General features: G+C 41.3%; 1 protein-coding gene across 7 annotated transcripts in view; it reads right to left on the minus strand.

Annotated features, from left to right (window-relative positions):
- ABCC5 (ATP binding cassette subfamily C member 5) overlaps nt 1–19,208 on the minus strand; it is an 80,223-nt gene that overhangs the window by 47,586 nt on the left and 13,429 nt on the right. For 3 of the 7 annotated variants that reach the window (XM_043873857.1, XM_043873859.1, XM_043873858.1), the window contains exons 3-10: nt 11,944–12,101; nt 10,988–11,143; nt 10,208–10,355; nt 5,150–5,383; nt 4,826–4,999; nt 3,891–4,038; nt 590–738; nt 81–188 (exon numbers count right to left, since the gene is read on the minus strand). In XM_043873857.1, coding sequence (XP_043729792.1) covers nt 81–188; nt 590–738; nt 3,891–4,038; nt 4,826–4,999; nt 5,150–5,383; nt 10,208–10,355; nt 10,988–11,143; nt 11,944–12,101 — 1,275 coding nt within the window. Of the gene's footprint in view, nt 1–80; nt 189–589; nt 739–3,890; nt 4,039–4,825; nt 5,000–5,149; nt 5,384–5,820; nt 10,356–10,987; nt 11,144–11,943; nt 12,102–19,208 lie in introns of those variants that run through there. The other 4 variants (XM_043873860.1, XM_043873861.1, XM_043873863.1 and 1 more) reach the window with 4 other exon arrangements.

Raw genomic sequence — 19,208 nt, forward strand, 5'->3', positions numbered from 1 at the left:
TGTGGCCCACTGGAATAAAGGCAGCAGTTAGTTTTGTAATGGACAGCTCCTGACATGGAGGGGCGAAGGGAGCCACTTACCTTAAATCTGTCAACAGCCACAGATGCTTCTGAGAGGGACTTTACTGAAAACGGTGTAACTTTCAAAGCAAAAGTCATGGAATTGAAGACAGTTACTACTGTGAAAGCCTGAAAATAGGAAAAGAGGAGAAATTGAGCCTGATGAGGCTCTGTGGCTAAAGTAACACAACATCATCAATTTCCCCTCAGGTTTAAAGAGGGCTACAGCTTGACTGACAAATGTTGGTATGAGTCAGATATATTTCCAATATATTTTTTTAAAGATAGAAATTTTATGAGACCTCCAGTTAAAATTCTCAGTGAATCTAAATCAATTGATGATCTGTATTTCAGAATTAAACCCAAAGCTGAGTTGACTAAAAACAAGTCGTGCACTATCTGTGCACTGGGGCTAAATCTCCATTCTTCCACTTGGATTAACTGCATGAGTGAAAAATCCAAATCTAGCAATAAGAGGACCAGAGCATCTCTACATGTGGTGTTTCTAAAATGTCTCCAAGCTTACAGACCTGTGCTGCTGTTAGATCAAAGCCAAGGGTCATGTGAACAGAAAAGGTCACCACGCTGGCGATCACCATCACAATAGGAGCCACGCCGACAGTGATGCTCTGAAAGTACCCAGCTTTTTCCAACATCCGACGTTCATCCTCTCGGATTTCTAAGGAAAAAAAGCAAGCCAGTTTCTAAAAAGCAAGTCGAAAGAAACTATGGGATACTGCTTATCTGTCACCAAACATTACTTGGTAGGTCTTTGGCCACCATGGGTTTTAAAACGACCCTGTAACATTTATGATGCAAAAAACTAGGTCAATATGACCATCAATTATAATTTGATCATGAAAGCTGGTATGCAAGCCTGAGGTTTGAAATGGATCAAGTCATAGGAAAGAATCTAACAGAAAAATCATTACTTCTCAGTACAATAATCATTTTCTGCCTTAGTCTGATTCTTTTTGCAAATTTCTTATGTTTAAAAGGAATGAACACATTAATCATGTCTGTTATTGGCAGTTTTGTTTGCTTACCTAGTTGTTGATTATTTCTAGCTTAAGTACTTATAGGAAAGACTATACAACAATAATGGAGAATTAAAAAGGAACTAAGATTTACTAGGGTGCCTACTGTATATTGGGGTTAGGAAAGAGGCTTTCACACAAAAAAAGCAGTAAGGATGACTGAAAGAAGATGAATGAGATAAAATACAATTTTTGTAAGCAGAATGATTTTTCTTAAATATCTACAAAACTAACAACCTTATTAACAGAGTAACTATGCCAAAGCCTTTGACTGTGTGGATCACAATAAACTGTGGAAAATTCTGAAAGAGATGGGAATACCAGACCACCTGACCTGCCTCTTGAGAAACCTGTATGCAGGTCAGGAAACAACAGTTAGAACTGGACATGGAACAACCGACTGGTTCCAAATAGGAAAAGGAGTATGTCAAGGCTGTATATTGTCACCCTGCTTATTTAACATATGCAGAGTACATCATGAGACACGCTGGGCTGGAGGAAGCACAAGCTGGAATCAAGATTGCCGGGAGAAATATCAATAAACTCAGATATGCAGATGGCACCACCCTTATGGCAGAAAGTGAAGAAGAACTAAAGAGCCTCTTGATGAAAGTGAAACAGGAGAGTGAAAAAGTTGGCTTAAAGCTCAACATTCAGAAAACTAAGATCACGGCATCTGGTCCCATCACTTCATGGCAGATAGATGGGGAAACAGTGGAAACAGTGGCTGACTTTATTTTTCTGGGCTCCAAAATCACTGCAGATGGTGATTGCAGCCATGAAATTAAAAGACGCTTACTCTTTGGAAGGAAAGTTATGACCAACCTAGACAGCATATTAAAAAGCAGAGACATTACTTTGCCAACAAAGGTCCATCTGGTTAAGGCTATGGTTTTTCCAGTGGTCATGTATGGATGTGAGAGTTGGACTATAAAGAGGGCTGAGTGCCGAAGAATTGATGCTTTTGAACTACGGTGTTGGAGAAGACTCTTGAGAGTCCCTTGGACTGCAAGGAGATCCAACCAGTCCATCCTAAAGGAGATCGGTCCTGAGTGTTCATTGGAAGGACTGATGTTGAAGCAGAAACTCCAATACTTTGGCCACCTGATGCGAAGAGCTGATTCACTGGAAAAGACCCTGATACTGGGAAAGATTGAGCACAGGAGGAGAAGGGGACGACAGAGGATGAGATGGTTGGATGGCATCATAAACTCGATGGACATGGGTTTGGGTTGACTCTGGGAGCTGGTGATGGACAGGGAGGCCTGGCGTGCTGCGGTTCATGGGGTCACAAAGAGTTGGACACGACTGAGCGACTGAACTGAACTGAACCATGGAGTACAAAAGACCACATAGTAGGAAGTATGACAATAAAGCAGTGAAGTATTTTCAAAACATTTTCAAACACAAAAGCAATTCTTCTGAGGGGCTACACACTGACCTTAAAAGTACTACCACTGTCCCAAACACTGAGAAATGCATTAAGAGCCAGCTCTCAAGCCATACTTTTAAAGATTTCATTTCATTGCTTTAACATTGATCACATAACTTACCCAAGTCTGTAATGAGCAAGAATGCTCTTTTCAAGCTAATACACACAGGTAAAGATACCAAAGTCAGGAGCTGAAGGATGAGTGGAATCTCAGAAAGAAGATTAGAAAACTGAGAAAATCAGAATTTGAGAGCCAGAAGGGACCATCAGTGGTGACCCTGCCAACAACAGGCTTGGCAGACATCCTGTTAGCATCCAATTGTTACATTCTATTGCCAACAAACTCACTAGTTAAAGAAGGGGCCCGATCCATTGCTGGAACTTCTGAGTGGTCACTTCCTTCTGATGACCACTCATAATTAAAGTTTATGGAGTGTCCCTGAAGGTTCACTCAACAAATCAAGCACTTTAAACAGTTTCCTTAATCTGAATGCTGTATTTCTTCTATTCAACCCAAAATTGCACCAGCTTTTTAATTGGAACATATTCAGGTTAGCTCACCATGAGATTATGGTTGACAAACAGGCATTTCTATTATATTTAAATTAAGTTTAACTGTAACTATGTCTTCTCATTTGAACTCTAAAGTGCCTTTAAATATATTTTTTCTTAAATTTCACTTTTTAAGGCCCAAGATTTCAACTTTTGTTAAGATCTTTAGGAATGCCCAGCTAAGGTGTTACTTATTGCTCCACACTTTGTGGCATTTACATACAACATGCTTATGTCTGCACTGAATTTATGGATCAGGGTAGGGTCAGGCACTGAAAACCTTGTGACTCAACACAAATCAATTATTTGAAAAGAAACCAAACTTAAAAACTACTGTGAGTGAGTGGAAGAGTGAGGCCCAGAGTCCAGCTCTCCTGAAGCCCGGCCCAGCTCCTCTCCCAGCGCCACCCCCAGGTTCTTACACCTGCCTACTCGTATTGCACACATTCCCAGGGTAGGGGGGCGGTGGGTAGAAGTGGAGCTCTCAGCAGACACTTGCTATTGTTTTCTGTGACGGCCTCATGTCCAGACCAGAAAATCACAGGCCGAGTGACAGTATAGATAGGGGGCTTTGAAACTGAATCAAAAATTCATAACCAGATGAGTTGTCTTGGGACAAGTCAGGTCTCAGTTTCCTCATTTATGAGGCGAGATCATGAGTGCCAGTCTCTAAGATCCCTATCAACATAACGCTCATAGGATATTTTAAGAACATACGATACTTTGATCCTATGACATTAGAATTCCCAGTAGCTAATGTGCTCAGAAAGCAAAGAAGCCAATATACATATATCAAGTCTTTAAACTCACTTTGTACACTCTGAGAGAATGCTTTGACCCAGGCATACATTTTAATAAATTTAATGTAGGTGAGGACTTCATTCATCTTCTGGACACGGTCATCCGTGATGGTCACACATTTTCTCCTGAAATACGCAGTGATCCGTGATACAAACATCTGAAAGGAAAAGCAATGGTATGCCAAATCAGAGCTTATTCAGAATTAAGAACTGTCTACTCTTTCTGGGAAGTAAACCCACTTAAGATTATTATAAAAGTGAGCATCCTGTAGTTACACTGCCTTTTTAAAAAAACTTAATATTTTTACTGTTTATTTACTTATTTGGCTGCACTGAGTCTTACTTGTGGCATGTGGAATCCTTAGTTGTGGTATGTGGGATCAAGTTCCCGAGCCAGGAATTGAACCTGGGCCCCCTGCACTGGGAGCACAGAGTCTTAGCCACTGGGTCACCAGGGGAGTCCCTGTACTGCGTTTTAATAAAAATGGTCTCTTAAATGTTAATAGTACTTGACTCATCCCTTTGGAAGAAAGTTAAGGCAAATATTTGCTCTCAGAGCAATCACGGCTATCAATGAAACCAAAAGAAAGCAGGAGAGCTATATCAGTTAGCATCAGCTTGAAATGGAGTGACTCAACTATTCCTGTGTTACCTGGGGGCAGAGTTCACCTGCTGACCTTCTCCTCACTCACACTCTCTTTTTAAATCTCAGGTAGGAGCTACTGCCTTTATTCTAATAATGTCTGACTTCCTCTGAAGTAAAAATTCTGCCTGTATGGAGTGTACACTGTTTAACTCTTTCCAGACATTTCCAAACCAGGTACCTGCTTAAAGGAACTTTCCAATCAAAGATGTGATACCTCAGTGGTGTCAACTATATAAAGCCCAAAAGAAGTAATTCATCTGAGGAGAAGCTGCCAAAATACAGTAAAAAGGCTTACTCACCATTGCAGGATAAAAGAGGATAAAAACAGCTGATCCCAGGAAGCCTGTTGGTCCCAGAATAATTACATTATAAACCATGCCCAAGATGGCAATAACAGGTCCTCCAGCCAGCAAGCTGCCAACAGCAGCTGCCTCGAACATCCTCTGTCCGTCGTTTGAGCACAGGTTGATGAGCTACGAGATACAAACAGCAGTGAGTGGACACTGCAAGGACACAGATGCTGGCTCAGCAGGAAGGTAAAGGACAGAGCAGGGACTCAAGGGAAGGTAAAAGCCCAGGCTGCGAGCTCTCTCTCTGCCCTGAAGCCACCACCCCTCACTCACCTCACCCACAGACTTCTCCTTAATGTTCTTCAGCTTAAGGATCTTCTTAAACGCCATGGTTAGGATGGCTCCCCGCAAGCGTACCCCAGTTCGGTAATTCAATGCCCATGTCAGTGCAAGTGACCAAGAACGCACGGTTTCTGTCAGGAGGAGGCCCAGGACTAGCAGCAAGCTGTACTGGAGGTTAGACTCTGTGTCCTGGGTGTACTCCAGGAGGTGTTTCACCACGAAGGCCTACAGGGAGAAACACACACCGCCGTCAGCATCTCCACCGCACCCACACACCACAGCACAGTTTTATGTTAAGTTAGAAAGAGAAGGCATCTTCACTGTACAGTGACAAGTGCCTAAGCAGAGAAAGACCTTCTTGAAGGACCAATTACTACTGACAGCCCACCCTCGGCAATTTATGCAGGGCATTTTGCAGGAGGCAGGTCTAATTTGAAACTTTTCTTCCTTTAGGATACCATCAAAACTGATACTCTTTCTAATGTAACATAAACCTGTCCATGAGCTGAAATTCATTCTCAACACACTGGTCATTAAAAAGTATATAGTTGACCTTATTCCAGTATCTTCACACAATGATACATTTCTTTACATGAAATTAAGACCTTTCTTTTTTTTGGATCGTTTCAAACGTGCTTATTTGATAAAAAGGAACAGTGTACCTACAGTTGGACTGGGGAAGAGTGAGAAGTGCATTTGCAAAACATTCCTGAAAATAAACATCAGCAGTTTAATAGTACAGAAGAGAGCAAATAAAGCAGACTAGCCACAATCCAGAGCCCCTCCCACAGGCCCTCCCCCATGCCCCACTCCCTCCCAAAAACAAAAACATGTTACCTCAGGTAGCACATGTCTAACACCACCTGCAGGGAGGGAAGGCAGCAGCCCCCAGAACCACCGAGTGCCACCTCCAGCTCTGAGGTCCTGCAACGCCGGAGCACACACTCACACAAGGCACATTCAGCAACAGGATTAAATACCAGGAAGTGGGAGGTCATGTACTTTTATTGAAAATGAAAAAAAAAAGTACCATCTTCAAAGAGCATCTCACAGACACTGTACAACAGGAGGAGCATTGCGGTAACATACATGGGAACATACAGAGTTGAGTTATACAGGGCTAGCCAGCCAACAGGTCGTCTGGCCGCGACTGTTGTTTTTTAACTACACACAGTGGAAATACAGCATTGAACCGAGATCTGTTTCCAGAGTCCGGAGGAGCGCATCAAGCTGACAGCACTTAATCGGTTAGGGCTCCTGAAGTTGCAGTGAGTCTGCAATAGAGGAGATTCTCCAGGAATAAAGACCTCGATGCTAAGGAAAGAGAGTTAAAAAACAAAACAAAACTGAAAACTCCCCAAAGGGGACTCTTGCTTAAAATCACTGACGTATTGGGTCACTAGGCTGTGAGGAGTGACCTCTGCTCAGGACGGAATACAAAAATCTAGGCCTCAAGGAAAAACGGGTGGCATCCTTCAGAGTCTTTTCGAGTCCTTACAGCTAAAGTCGATCTTGCCAAAAATGAAACAAAACAAACCACAGCAAAAAGAAAGCCAAACCAATCCCCCTCCCTAAAGGAAGAAAACAAAATTAAGGAGAAACCCATCCACCATCTACCCCAATCCTTACAGCCTTTAAAGGGTACTGATGCTGGAAACCAGCGCTTGACTGACAGACCAAAATGGAGGCCAGACGCAATCGTCCTGAAGCAGCTAATGCTGAATTCCAGAACCCAGACTCTCTCTGGGTGAATCGGTATTTCTTGTTTTTTTTTCTAAGAGGAAACCAGATGTTGACTAGATCCTAAGAGATCCCCACCAATCAGATTTCCATCAAGTCTCAGTAAACAACCTGATCAAGTAAATAGGAGATTTCAGATGCCAAGAACTGTGTATCCCATCTCTCCCCTCCCTTGAATTTTTAGGTTTTATATCCACTGCTTGGGTCACCACTGCACACAGCTGGGTTGCTGGTTTACTAGCAAGAAGGTTGGCTTCTTTTTCCAGTATGCAATCCAAAATGTGGAACTGAGTCACTGAGTGGCAGGGTCAGAACCCCATTTTCCTCACGTGAAGCAACTCAGTAAGATGGCGGTGCGGTAAAGCATTTTCTCACACACCTCGGCACTGACGGAGCCGTCTCCAAAGGAAGGCGTGAAAGGACAGCAGGTTGTAGTTTGGGGTTCCTTCCTTCCCAAACCTTTATTGTGCCGCTTTTCAGCACCAGGCAATAGCATTAGGACCTCCCAGAGGGGAGGAGAAGGGGGAAGGTAAAAGACAAAATGAATGCTTACACTATATAAAACTTTCAAAGGGGAGGGAAAAGAGGAAACAGCAGATTAAAGAACTTTCAACACACACAGCGTTTTTAAAAAACAATTACATTTCAAACCATTTTGTATGGAACAAAGGAAATAAAAAGGTTCTCATGAAAAAACCAACCAAAATTTCATCTTAAAAGCTTACAAATTTATCATTTAAATTTAAACAAACTGGGAGAAAACTTGAGATTGTCAGCATAGCTATCTGGCTGTCCATTCCCAGTGAATAAACATTACCTTACCTGAACTCTTGGCGAGAGATTCTGCCCAGCTTGACTCTCTCATTCTGACCGCAGAATACAGCCATCCTGAAAATTCTAAAGAACAGCTTCTGTCACTGGTTCCACTACAGAGACACTCCCCCCAAATCCAGATCCTGACAGCACCAAGCAAGCTGCAGCTGGAGAGAGGCTGGAAGGGCGGGAAACTTACCTCTCTAGAGGCTTTTCACTGTCCTTTCCCGCAAAGGCCCGTGAGCAGAGTTAGCATTCACCAAGAGATTGCACTGCAGGAGGAAGCCGTCTCTTGCAGATCTACAGGGCGGATGCTAATTCTTTACATACAAATCATAAGTCAGGCCTGGTCTTTTAAAACTGTTTTAATCCAAGAAGGCCACAAATCATCTCTGCAAGTTTAGCAATTTGGCCGCTCATCGGAGGTCAGGATCATACCCTTATAGATTTTGGTTCTCCATTAACACTATGGTGACCCTTAGACGCCATGTGCAGAGTGCTGGTCCACTGGTGTGACTGAAACCCCTCTTGATCATTATTGTCCAGCCCTGGCCAGTCAGCAGTTAAAAAAATGAAACAACACACAGTCACTTGATTGTGTTTCATTAGCTCTGCATATGGCTACCAAGGTTTAGTGAGGCTGGAGGGGAGATTAAAAAAAAAAAAAAAAAATATATATATATATATATAGGGTATCTGGGGACTCAGTTCTTACATAGATTTCTGTAAGAACAGATGAAGACAGTTTGAAAGTCCTGCCATATTAGAAAATGTGCAAAAAATCTAAAATGGATATTCTTCCAGAGGATTTAAATCCACAGATGGAAGGTATGCTCACTGCTAATAGTAATCTCAAACCCAATTCTTCAATTTCCAATTAAAAAGAAATTTGTTAGAACTGGAGCTCTGAAAAACAGAAGTTTCCACTGCTTACAATCTGAAATCTTTTTTGTCAATGAGAGACTGTGGATGGAACCACAGCTTTCTTGATCATTCCAGGGGAAAAGTCTCCTGAAATAACACAGGCCTTAAGGGGCTCTTCTTAAAGAGAGTGAAGAAAAGGAAAAGCGTGCTGCTGTTTTCCTATTAAAGGAAGGCTCTCAGCTCTCCCTGGCATTGAGGACGCTTTACTAGAGATTAGTAATCCAGTGCACGGTGCCTTAAAAGAAGGTGAAAGAATACGCAGGTGCTCAAGGGAGTGACTGTAAGGCCACCAAGCTGAACAAGCGTAAGTAACTTTTTATCCCAAGTGAAAAATTAAAATCCCAACAATATGGAATTTTGGGGGGGAGGTGGGAGAGCCAATGAAATTCTAGCATTGACCAAACAGAATCAAGGAAGCCTGTATACCGTGCTACCCAGCTGAAAGAATTCTTCGAAAGATCAGAGCAGCCACCAGCCCTGTAGTGAAACAATGACAGAAGCTCTTCTTGGGGGAAGCTGGTCCTATGAAAACGTTTGCCATTTTGGTCAGTGACATGATATTCAGTTACATGGTCCCTCTTACTTAAAAACTTATACCAAAGTGTGTTAGTTTAAGGTCAATTAATAAGAAACCCAATACCAGAAAAGGAGTGTTCTCTGCTTCAGAAAAGAGATCAAAAACTTTTTAAAGGCATCAAACATTAAAAACAAAAACCAATGAACAAACAACAACAAAAAAAGAACATAACAGAAAAACTGCAAATTAGTTTTACCTAATTACCATGCATCTTAGGCCCATACTTACCAAAACCATGAACCTCCAGCTTACCCACACACGGAAAATGCACAGAATAAGGAGTACTACTGCTCCGATGCCTCAAGGCAAATATGTAGAAAATAGATTTAATCAAAGTCTCAAGTGTAAGGGCAGTACAGTGGGTGTAAGAAACAGGTGTCCAGAAAACAGTGTGATGGTCACTCTTCTCCCCTACTCTGCTTCAGCAACACTAGGAAAACCAGGGCTGCCACCCCGACACCTGCCACACAGTTTACACTATAAACCAAAACTGAAAATGGACTTCAGGTTAGACTCTAAAAATCTCAACAGTCCTCCAGCTTCTTGAGGGCTCCTTTGCCAAAGAACTGGCAAACATGTGACAACTCTGCCCCCAGATCTTCGCTGTGTCACCAGCACCAACTCAACAGCCTACACCACACAACGCCACTCACAGCACAGCAAGACACACTGCCCAAACCAGGACTGTTGTTTCATGTCAACACGCAGCACGGCAGCATGGTCCTGTGCAGAAATGGAATCACTCAGCTTCACCCCCACCCCAGGGAAGCAAGCCAGTTCCACTTCTTCTGTGGTAACACGGCCCCCTCATCCTTCCAGTTGTCACAAACCACTATTCACCCAATATCAGTCATTCCCTGGCAACAGACCTGGAGGCATCTCTAAGGTTGCTAACTAGCCCAAAGGTGAGCACAATCCCTGAAACAGAATAAGAATGTTAGAGCTGGCCATGGCCGGGCCCCTGGAGACTGTCAGAAAGGATGGTTAGGACTTACTGGTCCACTGAAGCCCGCCAGCTGCGTGATCATCAGGCACACGATGGAGAGGATGAGCCTGGTGCGGCAGAAGGTCCACACAACCCTCCGGAGGGAAGCAGCGTCGGGCCCAACTTCATTCAGCTCTTCTTGCCACAGTCTCTCTAGTCTTAACAAGGGCACATGTCCTCCGTTACACATCTTCCCAGGGAATACGCACAACCCAGCCTCCCTGCTGCCATCACTCACACTAGTCTCTCCTTTAAAGTTATGTACAGAGTCTTCACCTTCTGGGCAAAAAAGACCCTTCCTGATAACCACATATTTACCCTGTATAGGCAGCCTCTCAGGATTCAGAAAATGATGAGAACCAAAGTCTTTCCTTCCACCCACAAAAATTATCCCTGAATAGAATCTGTCTTTCTCAAGGGTCCCCAACCCTTGCTGAAGGATCCTCTGGTAAAGTGTAAAGTTGTAAACTAGATTTTAATCATGACAATCGGCTACCACAAAAATGTACTCTGTCACAAGGCAGCAACATAATCTCCCTGCAGACTCAGGAAGAGAAGCGGGGCTGAGAGAGAGAGAGAAAGCCCGTAGTTAAAACAGGATTCAAGGTAAAATAGGAGATAAAGCAGAAGAGCAAAGAGAAAGTCACCCCCAGGCTACCCCCCCTCTATAGCACGGCTCAAATCCTAAAAGGACTCAGAGTTCTGAACTTGGAACTGCCAGACCCACACTCCTAGCTCAGGCCCTACATATCCAGTCTGTGGGAGGCGAGGGTGGACCAGAGACGCCTACCTTCTGCAGTTCACCTCGGAAGACTCATACTTGGACAAAGACCACACATCCTCCATCAAGAGCTCCCCCTTCTTGTGGGCTTTGCGAGCCAGAGGAGAAAGCCAAGAAAAAGTCATACAGGAGAAGAGCCCAGCATTGTCCACTGGGTGCTGGTGTCTGAGGAGAGAAAACCCAAAGCACAAAATTGTTAACACACATGGAGAGGCTAGCCAACACTTAAAATATGCTGTTTAGTTAGTATACAGCACTCTTGACAATGGAAACAGTGAGAGATTTTATTTTTGGGGTTCCAAAATCACTGCAGTTGGTGACTGCAGCCATGAAATTAAAGGATGCTTGCTCCTTGGAAGAAAAGCTATGACCAATCTAGATAGCATATTAAAAAGCAGAGACATTACTTTGCCAACAAAGGTCCGTCTAGTCAAAGCTTTGGTTTTTCCAGTAGTCATGTATGGATGAGAGTTGGAATATAAAGAAAGCTGAGCACCGAAGAACTGATGCTTTTGAACTGTGGTGTTGGAGAAGACTCTTGAGAGTCCCTTGGACTGCAAGGAGATCCAACCACTCAATCCTAAAGGAAATTAATCCTCAATATTCATTAGAAGGACTGATGCTGAAGCTGAAACTCCAATACTGTGGCCACCTGATGCGAAGAACTGACTCACTGGAAAAGATCCTGAGGCTGGGAAAGACTGAAGGTAGGAGGAGAAGGGGCAACAGATGATGAGACAGTTAGATAGCATCACTGACTCGATGGACATGAGTTTAAGTAAGCTCTGGGAGTTGGTGATGGACAGGGAAGCCTGGCGTGCTGCAGTCCATGGGGTCACAAAAGGTTGGACAGGACTGAGCGGCTGAACTGATACTGATGACTAAACTCAAGTTTCCCCAAATAATCTTAGCCCAAATTTTTCCGGTGCTTCACAGACAAGCCATTAACTAGCAGAACCTCTTACTTGGAAGTGGTCCGGATGGGCTTCAGAACACTTAAGCTATGATGGTACTTTCCCTTGGGATGTTCCTCATCCAGGATTCTGAGCTGAGAATGCATGGAGGGGTCCAGGGAAAGGCCCTCCGCTCGGGCTGCTGTTTCCAAGGCATCCTGGCAATCCAACTGTTTCAACAGAGAGGGAGAAAAAGCAAAGCACAGTTAATGAACATGAGAGAATCAGAGAGGACCAAATCTACTTGACACAACAGCTCAAACTGCAAACCTGATTCATCTCACCCAGGAAATCCCAAGGGTCAGGAGGTTAAACACTCACTTGTGTGATACAAACTCACTAAGGAACATTCAACTGGATACTTAAAACTTCTACACTAATAGACTTCATTTATTATTATTTTTTTTTTTTAGCACTTTCAGAAAAACAGAGCAGAAAGTATAGAGCTCCCATAGACCTCCTCACCTACCTCCTTCTCCTCCATAATTAATATCTTGCATGAGTGCACTACATTTGTCACAAGTGATGGCCCAATACCAATACGTTATCACTAACTGAAATCCACAGTTTATATTAGGATTCACTCATTGTGTTGTATGTCTTAAAAGTTATATTTTTATCACCAAGATGTTTTATCTTTCATTTGCCAATATAGACTGAGAGTCAATTACTTCACTACTAACTGCAAATTCTATTGCCTATTTTCTATGACAGAAACTTAAAATCAACACCTCCTGCCATTAAACAGCTCTGTCAGGCAGAAAAAGCCAGAACGCACACATGCCTTCCCCTTCTCTCTCTTGTTAGCAACAAGGAGTGCAGAACTGGGGCTCTCACCCTGGCTGCCCAGCTAAAGAGCTCCTATCCAGACTTCCACAAGCAGAGGGTCTCATGGGTAGAAATACAAAGTTACACATATTTACTACAAAGTTTACAAATACCAATTAATCATATTAATAAAAATGCATGTAATTCAAAGTCTGACTATGGCAGAAGAGGGTGGGCCAAAAATCTTAATACTCCTATGCCCGTTTATTCTAAAAGTAACCCAAAATTACTTTTTAAAAAATTTTATTTTATTGAAGTGTAGTTGGTTTATAATATTGCATTAGTTTTTACACTAGAGCAAAATGATTCAGTTATGCATACACATTCTTTTTTAAAAACTTTAGTATTGGGGTATATAGCTGACTAACAAACAATGTTGTGATCATTTCAGGTGAGTAGAGAAGGGACTCAGACATATATATACATGTCTCCATTCTCCCACAAGCACCTCTCCCACCCAGGCTGCTACATTAAACATTGAGCAGAGTTCCATGTGCTATACAGAAGGTCCCTGTTCATTATTCATTTAGCAGTGTGTACATGTCTATCTCAAACTCCCTAACTACTTCTTCCCCCACCAGCAACCATAAGCACATTCTGGAGGTCTGTGAGTCTGTTTCTGTTTCATAAGTTCATTTGTATCATTTCTTTTTAGATTCCACATATAAGGGACGTCATATGATATTTCTCCTTCTCAGTCTGACTTAATTCATTCAGTATGATAATCTCTAGGTCCATCCATGTTGCTGCAAATGGCACTATTTCATTCTTTTCAATGGCTAAGTAATATTTTATTGTATATATGTACCACATTTTCTTTATCCATTCCTCTGTCAATGGACATTTAGGTTGCTTTCATATCTTAGCTTTTGTAACAGTGCTACAGTGAACACTGGGGTACATGTATCTTTTGCGATCATGTTGTTCCCCAGATATATGCCACAGATCATAGAGTCACAGATCCCCATACAGAGTGGGATCACAGGGTCACACACACATATTCTTCATCATATTCTTTTCCATTATGGTTTATCACAGGATATTGAATATAGTTCCCTGTCCTATACCATAGGACCTTGTTGTTTATCAACTCAAAGTGACTTCCGCAGTTACTGTTACAGAAACAGAACCATTCTTTTCCTCATGAAAGGATTATAAGAACCTTATCCTTTTCTGACATTCTCACAAATATTTCTAGCAATTATTGTGAACTAGCAAGAAAGAATAGACTCCCAGATCAAGAAAAAGTTAAGTGGTGTAGCACCTGACACACTGGGGCTTACACAAAGTGGAGTCTCTATTTTCACACACTACCTCTTTCACACACAGAAGAGAAGCAACTCAAATATTACGAGGCAGCTATTTAGTAAGTCTTAAAATAGCACAGTGTGCAATCTCCAACTTTATTATTCTTCCTTTACAAAACTGGTTGAGCTGTTCTAGATCTTTTGTCTTTCTAGGAGAACCAAGTTCAAGAGTTAGGAGAGTTTTATAAACATTTTTGGATAGTATGGCATCAGAAAAGGAAAACTTGGGAGGAATTTCCTGGCTGTCCAGTGGTTAGGACGCTGAGCTTCCACTGCAGGGGGCACAGGTTTGGTCCCTGGTGGGGGAACTAAGATCCTGCATGCCACATGGCATGACCAAAAAATAAAGAAAGAAAGAAGTATCAAAGCTTATGTTTTCTTAAAAAAGGAAAACTTGGTATGCCATCCATTAGCATTCTTATGTAAGAGTGGCATAGTAGCATTAAGAGAAAACTAAAATCTTCACATCTTATTTCATTCATTCTTTCAACAAATAACTTACAGAGCACCTATATACAAAGCTGTCCCAGATACTGGGAATACAAGTATTCCAATTTCTATCTTTAGTGTATACTGATTTCATTTTATTCATTTCTAAAATGCTTAGTTTCATCAAAACCTACGAATAGAAAAGTGAATGGACTTAATGACAACAAGAAACAAAATCAATCTTAACGCATGAGTTTTGCTCCTTTGACTATATGCATGATGTAATGTTCTACCACCTTCTGGGTAGTTACTTCCCATAGTGGAGAATGTGAAATTCAAAGGTTCTCTAAAAGGACTCAGATGAGAGCAGGCAGGCAAGATTTCACTCCCCCAGGCATATCATGAGTACTACACCAGCATGAGAAAATGCCTGTGACATATCAGAGACTGAGGGCTCTCATACTGTTTTTGATTTTCGAACAAGGCATTCAGTATAATTTCATCCTGACAAAGAAAAACCCCCATAAAAGTAGTTGAAAAAGTGGCTGGATTAATTCTCATATTTTCATACAATAATAACCCATGGAGTAGGAACGACCACCATAAGGGTATGGAAGTCTACATTGTTGATCTAAGACAATTAAAAGTTACCATTCTAAGCAACCCACGTAATAAGTAATAAGTCACATCATATTTTTGCTATTCTTTCCTAAACTGCTTCTCAAACTGTCAATCTTGTTGCCATATCCTACTCACTGCCTAAATGACAACAGTGAAATATTTGTTGGAGATAATAGGATCCATGCAGAATCCTGTTTTAAGTCCTGCTCCATACTTGCCCCCAGCTCCTTCAAAGACAGGACTCTCTAAAGCAGCAGGTGTTTAGCTCCTGGCAAGAACTCTTGAATGATAAAATAACACTATCAAGAAAATCAAGAGAAAACCCCCTTACTCCAATAAAGCTATACTCTCTATGATCTTAAAGTATTTATACTCCTTAGGCCACTGTGGAATTTTCCCATAGTTGGAGGCCTCTGTGAAGTATAGTGGTTTTGCATATGGATTTTATTATTTTTATACTTTAGTTTATACATTTATTTTTGGCTATGCTGGGTCTTCACTGCTGCATGCGGGGGCTATTCTAGTTGCTGTGAGCAGGGGCTACTCTCCATTGCAGTACGAGGGCTTCTCATTGCGGTGGCTTCTCCTGTTGCGGAGTAGAGGCTCTAGGGTGTGCAAGCTTCAGTAGTTGCAGCACACAGGCTCAGGAGTTGTGGCTTGAGGGGCCTAGAGCGCATGGGCTTAGTTGTTCCATGGCATGGGAATCTTCTTGAACCAGGGACTGAACCCATGTCCCCTGCATTGGCAGGTGGATTCTTATCCACTGTGCCACCAGGGTAGTCCCTGCACATGGATTTTAGAAGATAGGATATGGGCTCACAGGCAGATTCTGCCACCAACTTTCTGCATATTACCTAGTCACTTTAAGCTACAACTTACTCATTTTTACAATGGTACATGCACCTACCACAAAGTGTTGAGGAGAATGAATTAAAGTGAAAGACACTTAGTGTCTGACTCTTTGCAACCCCATGGACTATACAGTCCATGGAATTCTCCAGGCCAGAAAACTGGAGTGGGTAGACTTTCCCTTCTCCAGGGGATCTTCCCAACCCAATGACTGAACCCAGGTCTCCCACATTGCAACCAGCTGAGGCACCAGGGAAGACTACAAGATGATGAGAAGAATGAATGGGATAATGAAAAGTGTTTAGCAAAATACTGGGTGTAAGTATTAAACAAACATTTAATATATATTAATTACACACCAACCGATCCACCTGATAAATCTTACAGACTATCTCAACCATTGCTCTTTCCTTTAGCTTTCCCTAATTGTTTCAAGATTAGGGAATTCATTTCCTCCTTCTTATGTCTTCCCTGTACTGCACCACTGCAGTGGGATGCGTCTGGCAGGAGAAGAGCTCCTGGAGGGCAAGCTGACTAACTCTTGTTTGCATCCCTGGCCCCTGACTCGGTATAGGGTCTGGCATCTATTATTCAAATGTCAACTAGAATATCTCAATGTTGCTCCGCAGTCTACATTATCATCATTTAAAGCTATATGATATACCACGAAGAAATCTTCTTAACCAATCCACTTCTGTTTAGTTTCTCTACTGTTTTGCATATTATTAAGAGTGTAATAAACAATTATAGTTTATTTTTCTCTTTCTGGATTATTTAGGATAAATTTCACCAGTGGGATTACAGGATTAAAAAGTATAGCTCCAACCCTATATGCAAAACAGAAAAAGAGACACAGAAGTACAGAACAGACTTTTGAACTCTGTGGGAGAAGGTGAGGGTGGGATGTTTTGAAAGAACAGCATGTATATTATCTATGGTGAAACAGGTCACCAGCCCAGGTGGGATGCATGAGACAAGTGCTTGAGCCTGGTGCACTGGGAAGACCCAGAGGAATCGGGTGGAGAGGGAGGTGGGAGGGGGGATCGGGATGGGGAATACGTGTAAATCTATTGCTGATTCATGTCAATGTATGACAAAACCCACTGAAAAAATAAATAAATTAAAAAAAAAAAAAAGTATAGCTCCTAGCAACTAGACATATATCCAGTTTGCTTAATTACTCATTATAAAATGTGTACTCCAGTGTTACTGCAAAAGAGAACTTCTATTAGCTTTAGTACTTTCAGTTCTATTTTGTTGATCCAAGGCTGCCTCTGTCCCACCTACTCTGGGACATTAGCAAGAAATAAAGGAAGTTAGGACAATCTTCTTTGCAGTCAGAGCTCATGATTAGCATATATCTGTAAAAGAAAACCGCTTACTTGAAGGTGATGGGAAAATGTGGACAAAAGAATTTATAACAAATCAATATAGCATTTACTGTGTGCCAGGCATTGCTTTAAATGTTTTACAGATGCTAACTTCTTATAATTCTCACAATTACCCTATGGGATAGACACTCTTATTCCCCTGTCTTACAGCTGAGGAAACTGTGAAGTAACAGTAGAGACTTGAAGAGATCTTTATTTATTTATTTATTATTATTTTTTTTTTTTGAAGATATCTTTAAAAAGCAGAGATTGAATCCAGGCTCCAGAGTTAAGGCTCTTAATTACTAAGCTATGTGCCTTTCAAAGAAAAAACAAGCAAATAAATCATTACTGTACAAGATGACCTCAGATGTGTCTTTATAGACAGCCAGCTCTCCTTTTTTTTTTTCGCCAGCTCTCCTCTCTTCCCCAGGGTGAGTATCAGATTAAAATAAACTCTGACCCTCCAAACTAACCTCATTATAAGCAAATGGTAGTTTCCAAAGTCAAAATCACAAATACATGATTAGAACACTAGACTATAAACAAATGAGTTTACTTAATTGCAGAAGTGCACTTCCTGGTTGTTTTTCAACCAAAGATGAGTAGATGTTAACAGATGAATACATTACAGACTGATATTTTAAAATAAAGTAAAAGCATATTTATATCACCCTGCTAGTAACTGCAAAGATGTCACCAATGTCTAATTGTGTCTGGCTGGATGCCTAACTTCTCTTTCTTTCTAGGCTTCCCAAGAAATTTACCTGGCCAAGCAAATCGAGGGGAAAATAATGTCTATTTAAAGTAAAAACAAATATATTCTACTATATTAACATTCTGTAAAGCAAGTTATCAACATTCTAAGACTGACTGGATTAAAAATGGAAATGAACCAAGAAAACTGACTCAATATATTCAAGCTATATAGGCTTGCTATATGAAGACATAAATAATATGACAGGGTAGGGAAATATGATTCAGTGGATATCACTGGGGCAAATAAAAAACAGACTGGAGATGAACTGAGATTCATGTTTCATATCATACATTAATCCATCTGGGATTAACCCTCAAAGTTACATTAAAATGGTGAGATAAACAGAAGAGAATTAAATACCATTTTAACACAATGATGGAAGGAAAATAGTCTCCATCTTCCCCCAAAGTCAGAAACTTACTGAAGGCAAAATGGATGCTTTGAATATAAAAAGGAAAACTTTCTGTGTAATGAAATTAGCATCAAGAAAAAGTAGAATACAGCTAAAAAAGTGACCAGGTAACTACCATATTTTGAACAGCCAGCTTTTACTGAAAAACATGTTCTACCCATTCATTCAGTATTTATTGAGGGACCTACAACACACCAGGCACAGCTCTGGGTGCTGGGGAAACAGGAGTGAAAAAACAGACTCACACCTCAAAATCACTGCTTTCATGCAGGTTATAGTCTAGTATTCATAAAAGTTCAAAATCCAGAATAATCTACTAAATTGATTCAAAAGTGTCCATCTCTCAGCCTCTAAATTCAATGTCACCAAGTAAGAAATTAAAATTAAAATTTAAGATACAATTATATATACCTTAATATCCGTAGAAATAGAGATAAAATCCAAGTGAACAAAGAAGGAAACATAAGAAAAACACACATTTGAACCTTGACTGGATTTTTAGTGCATGGCTGGCAGGTAGTCAGGGAAACTAACTGGTCATATGTAACACCTTATACATGCTTTGTCTCCATAATATTACTGTAGAAAGGAAATTCTCCCCAAGAAAAGACATAATTTAAACCCAATGGCATACGGGGAACTATATGCCGAAAGATTAATGGTTAAACCACGGTAGATTGACACTCCAGCGCAATGTTGTT

Source organism: Cervus elaphus, chromosome 19 (genome assembly GCF_910594005.1).
Source record: "Cervus elaphus chromosome 19, mCerEla1.1, whole genome shotgun sequence".
NCBI classification, from domain to species: Eukaryota; Metazoa; Chordata; class Mammalia; order Artiodactyla; family Cervidae; genus Cervus; species Cervus elaphus.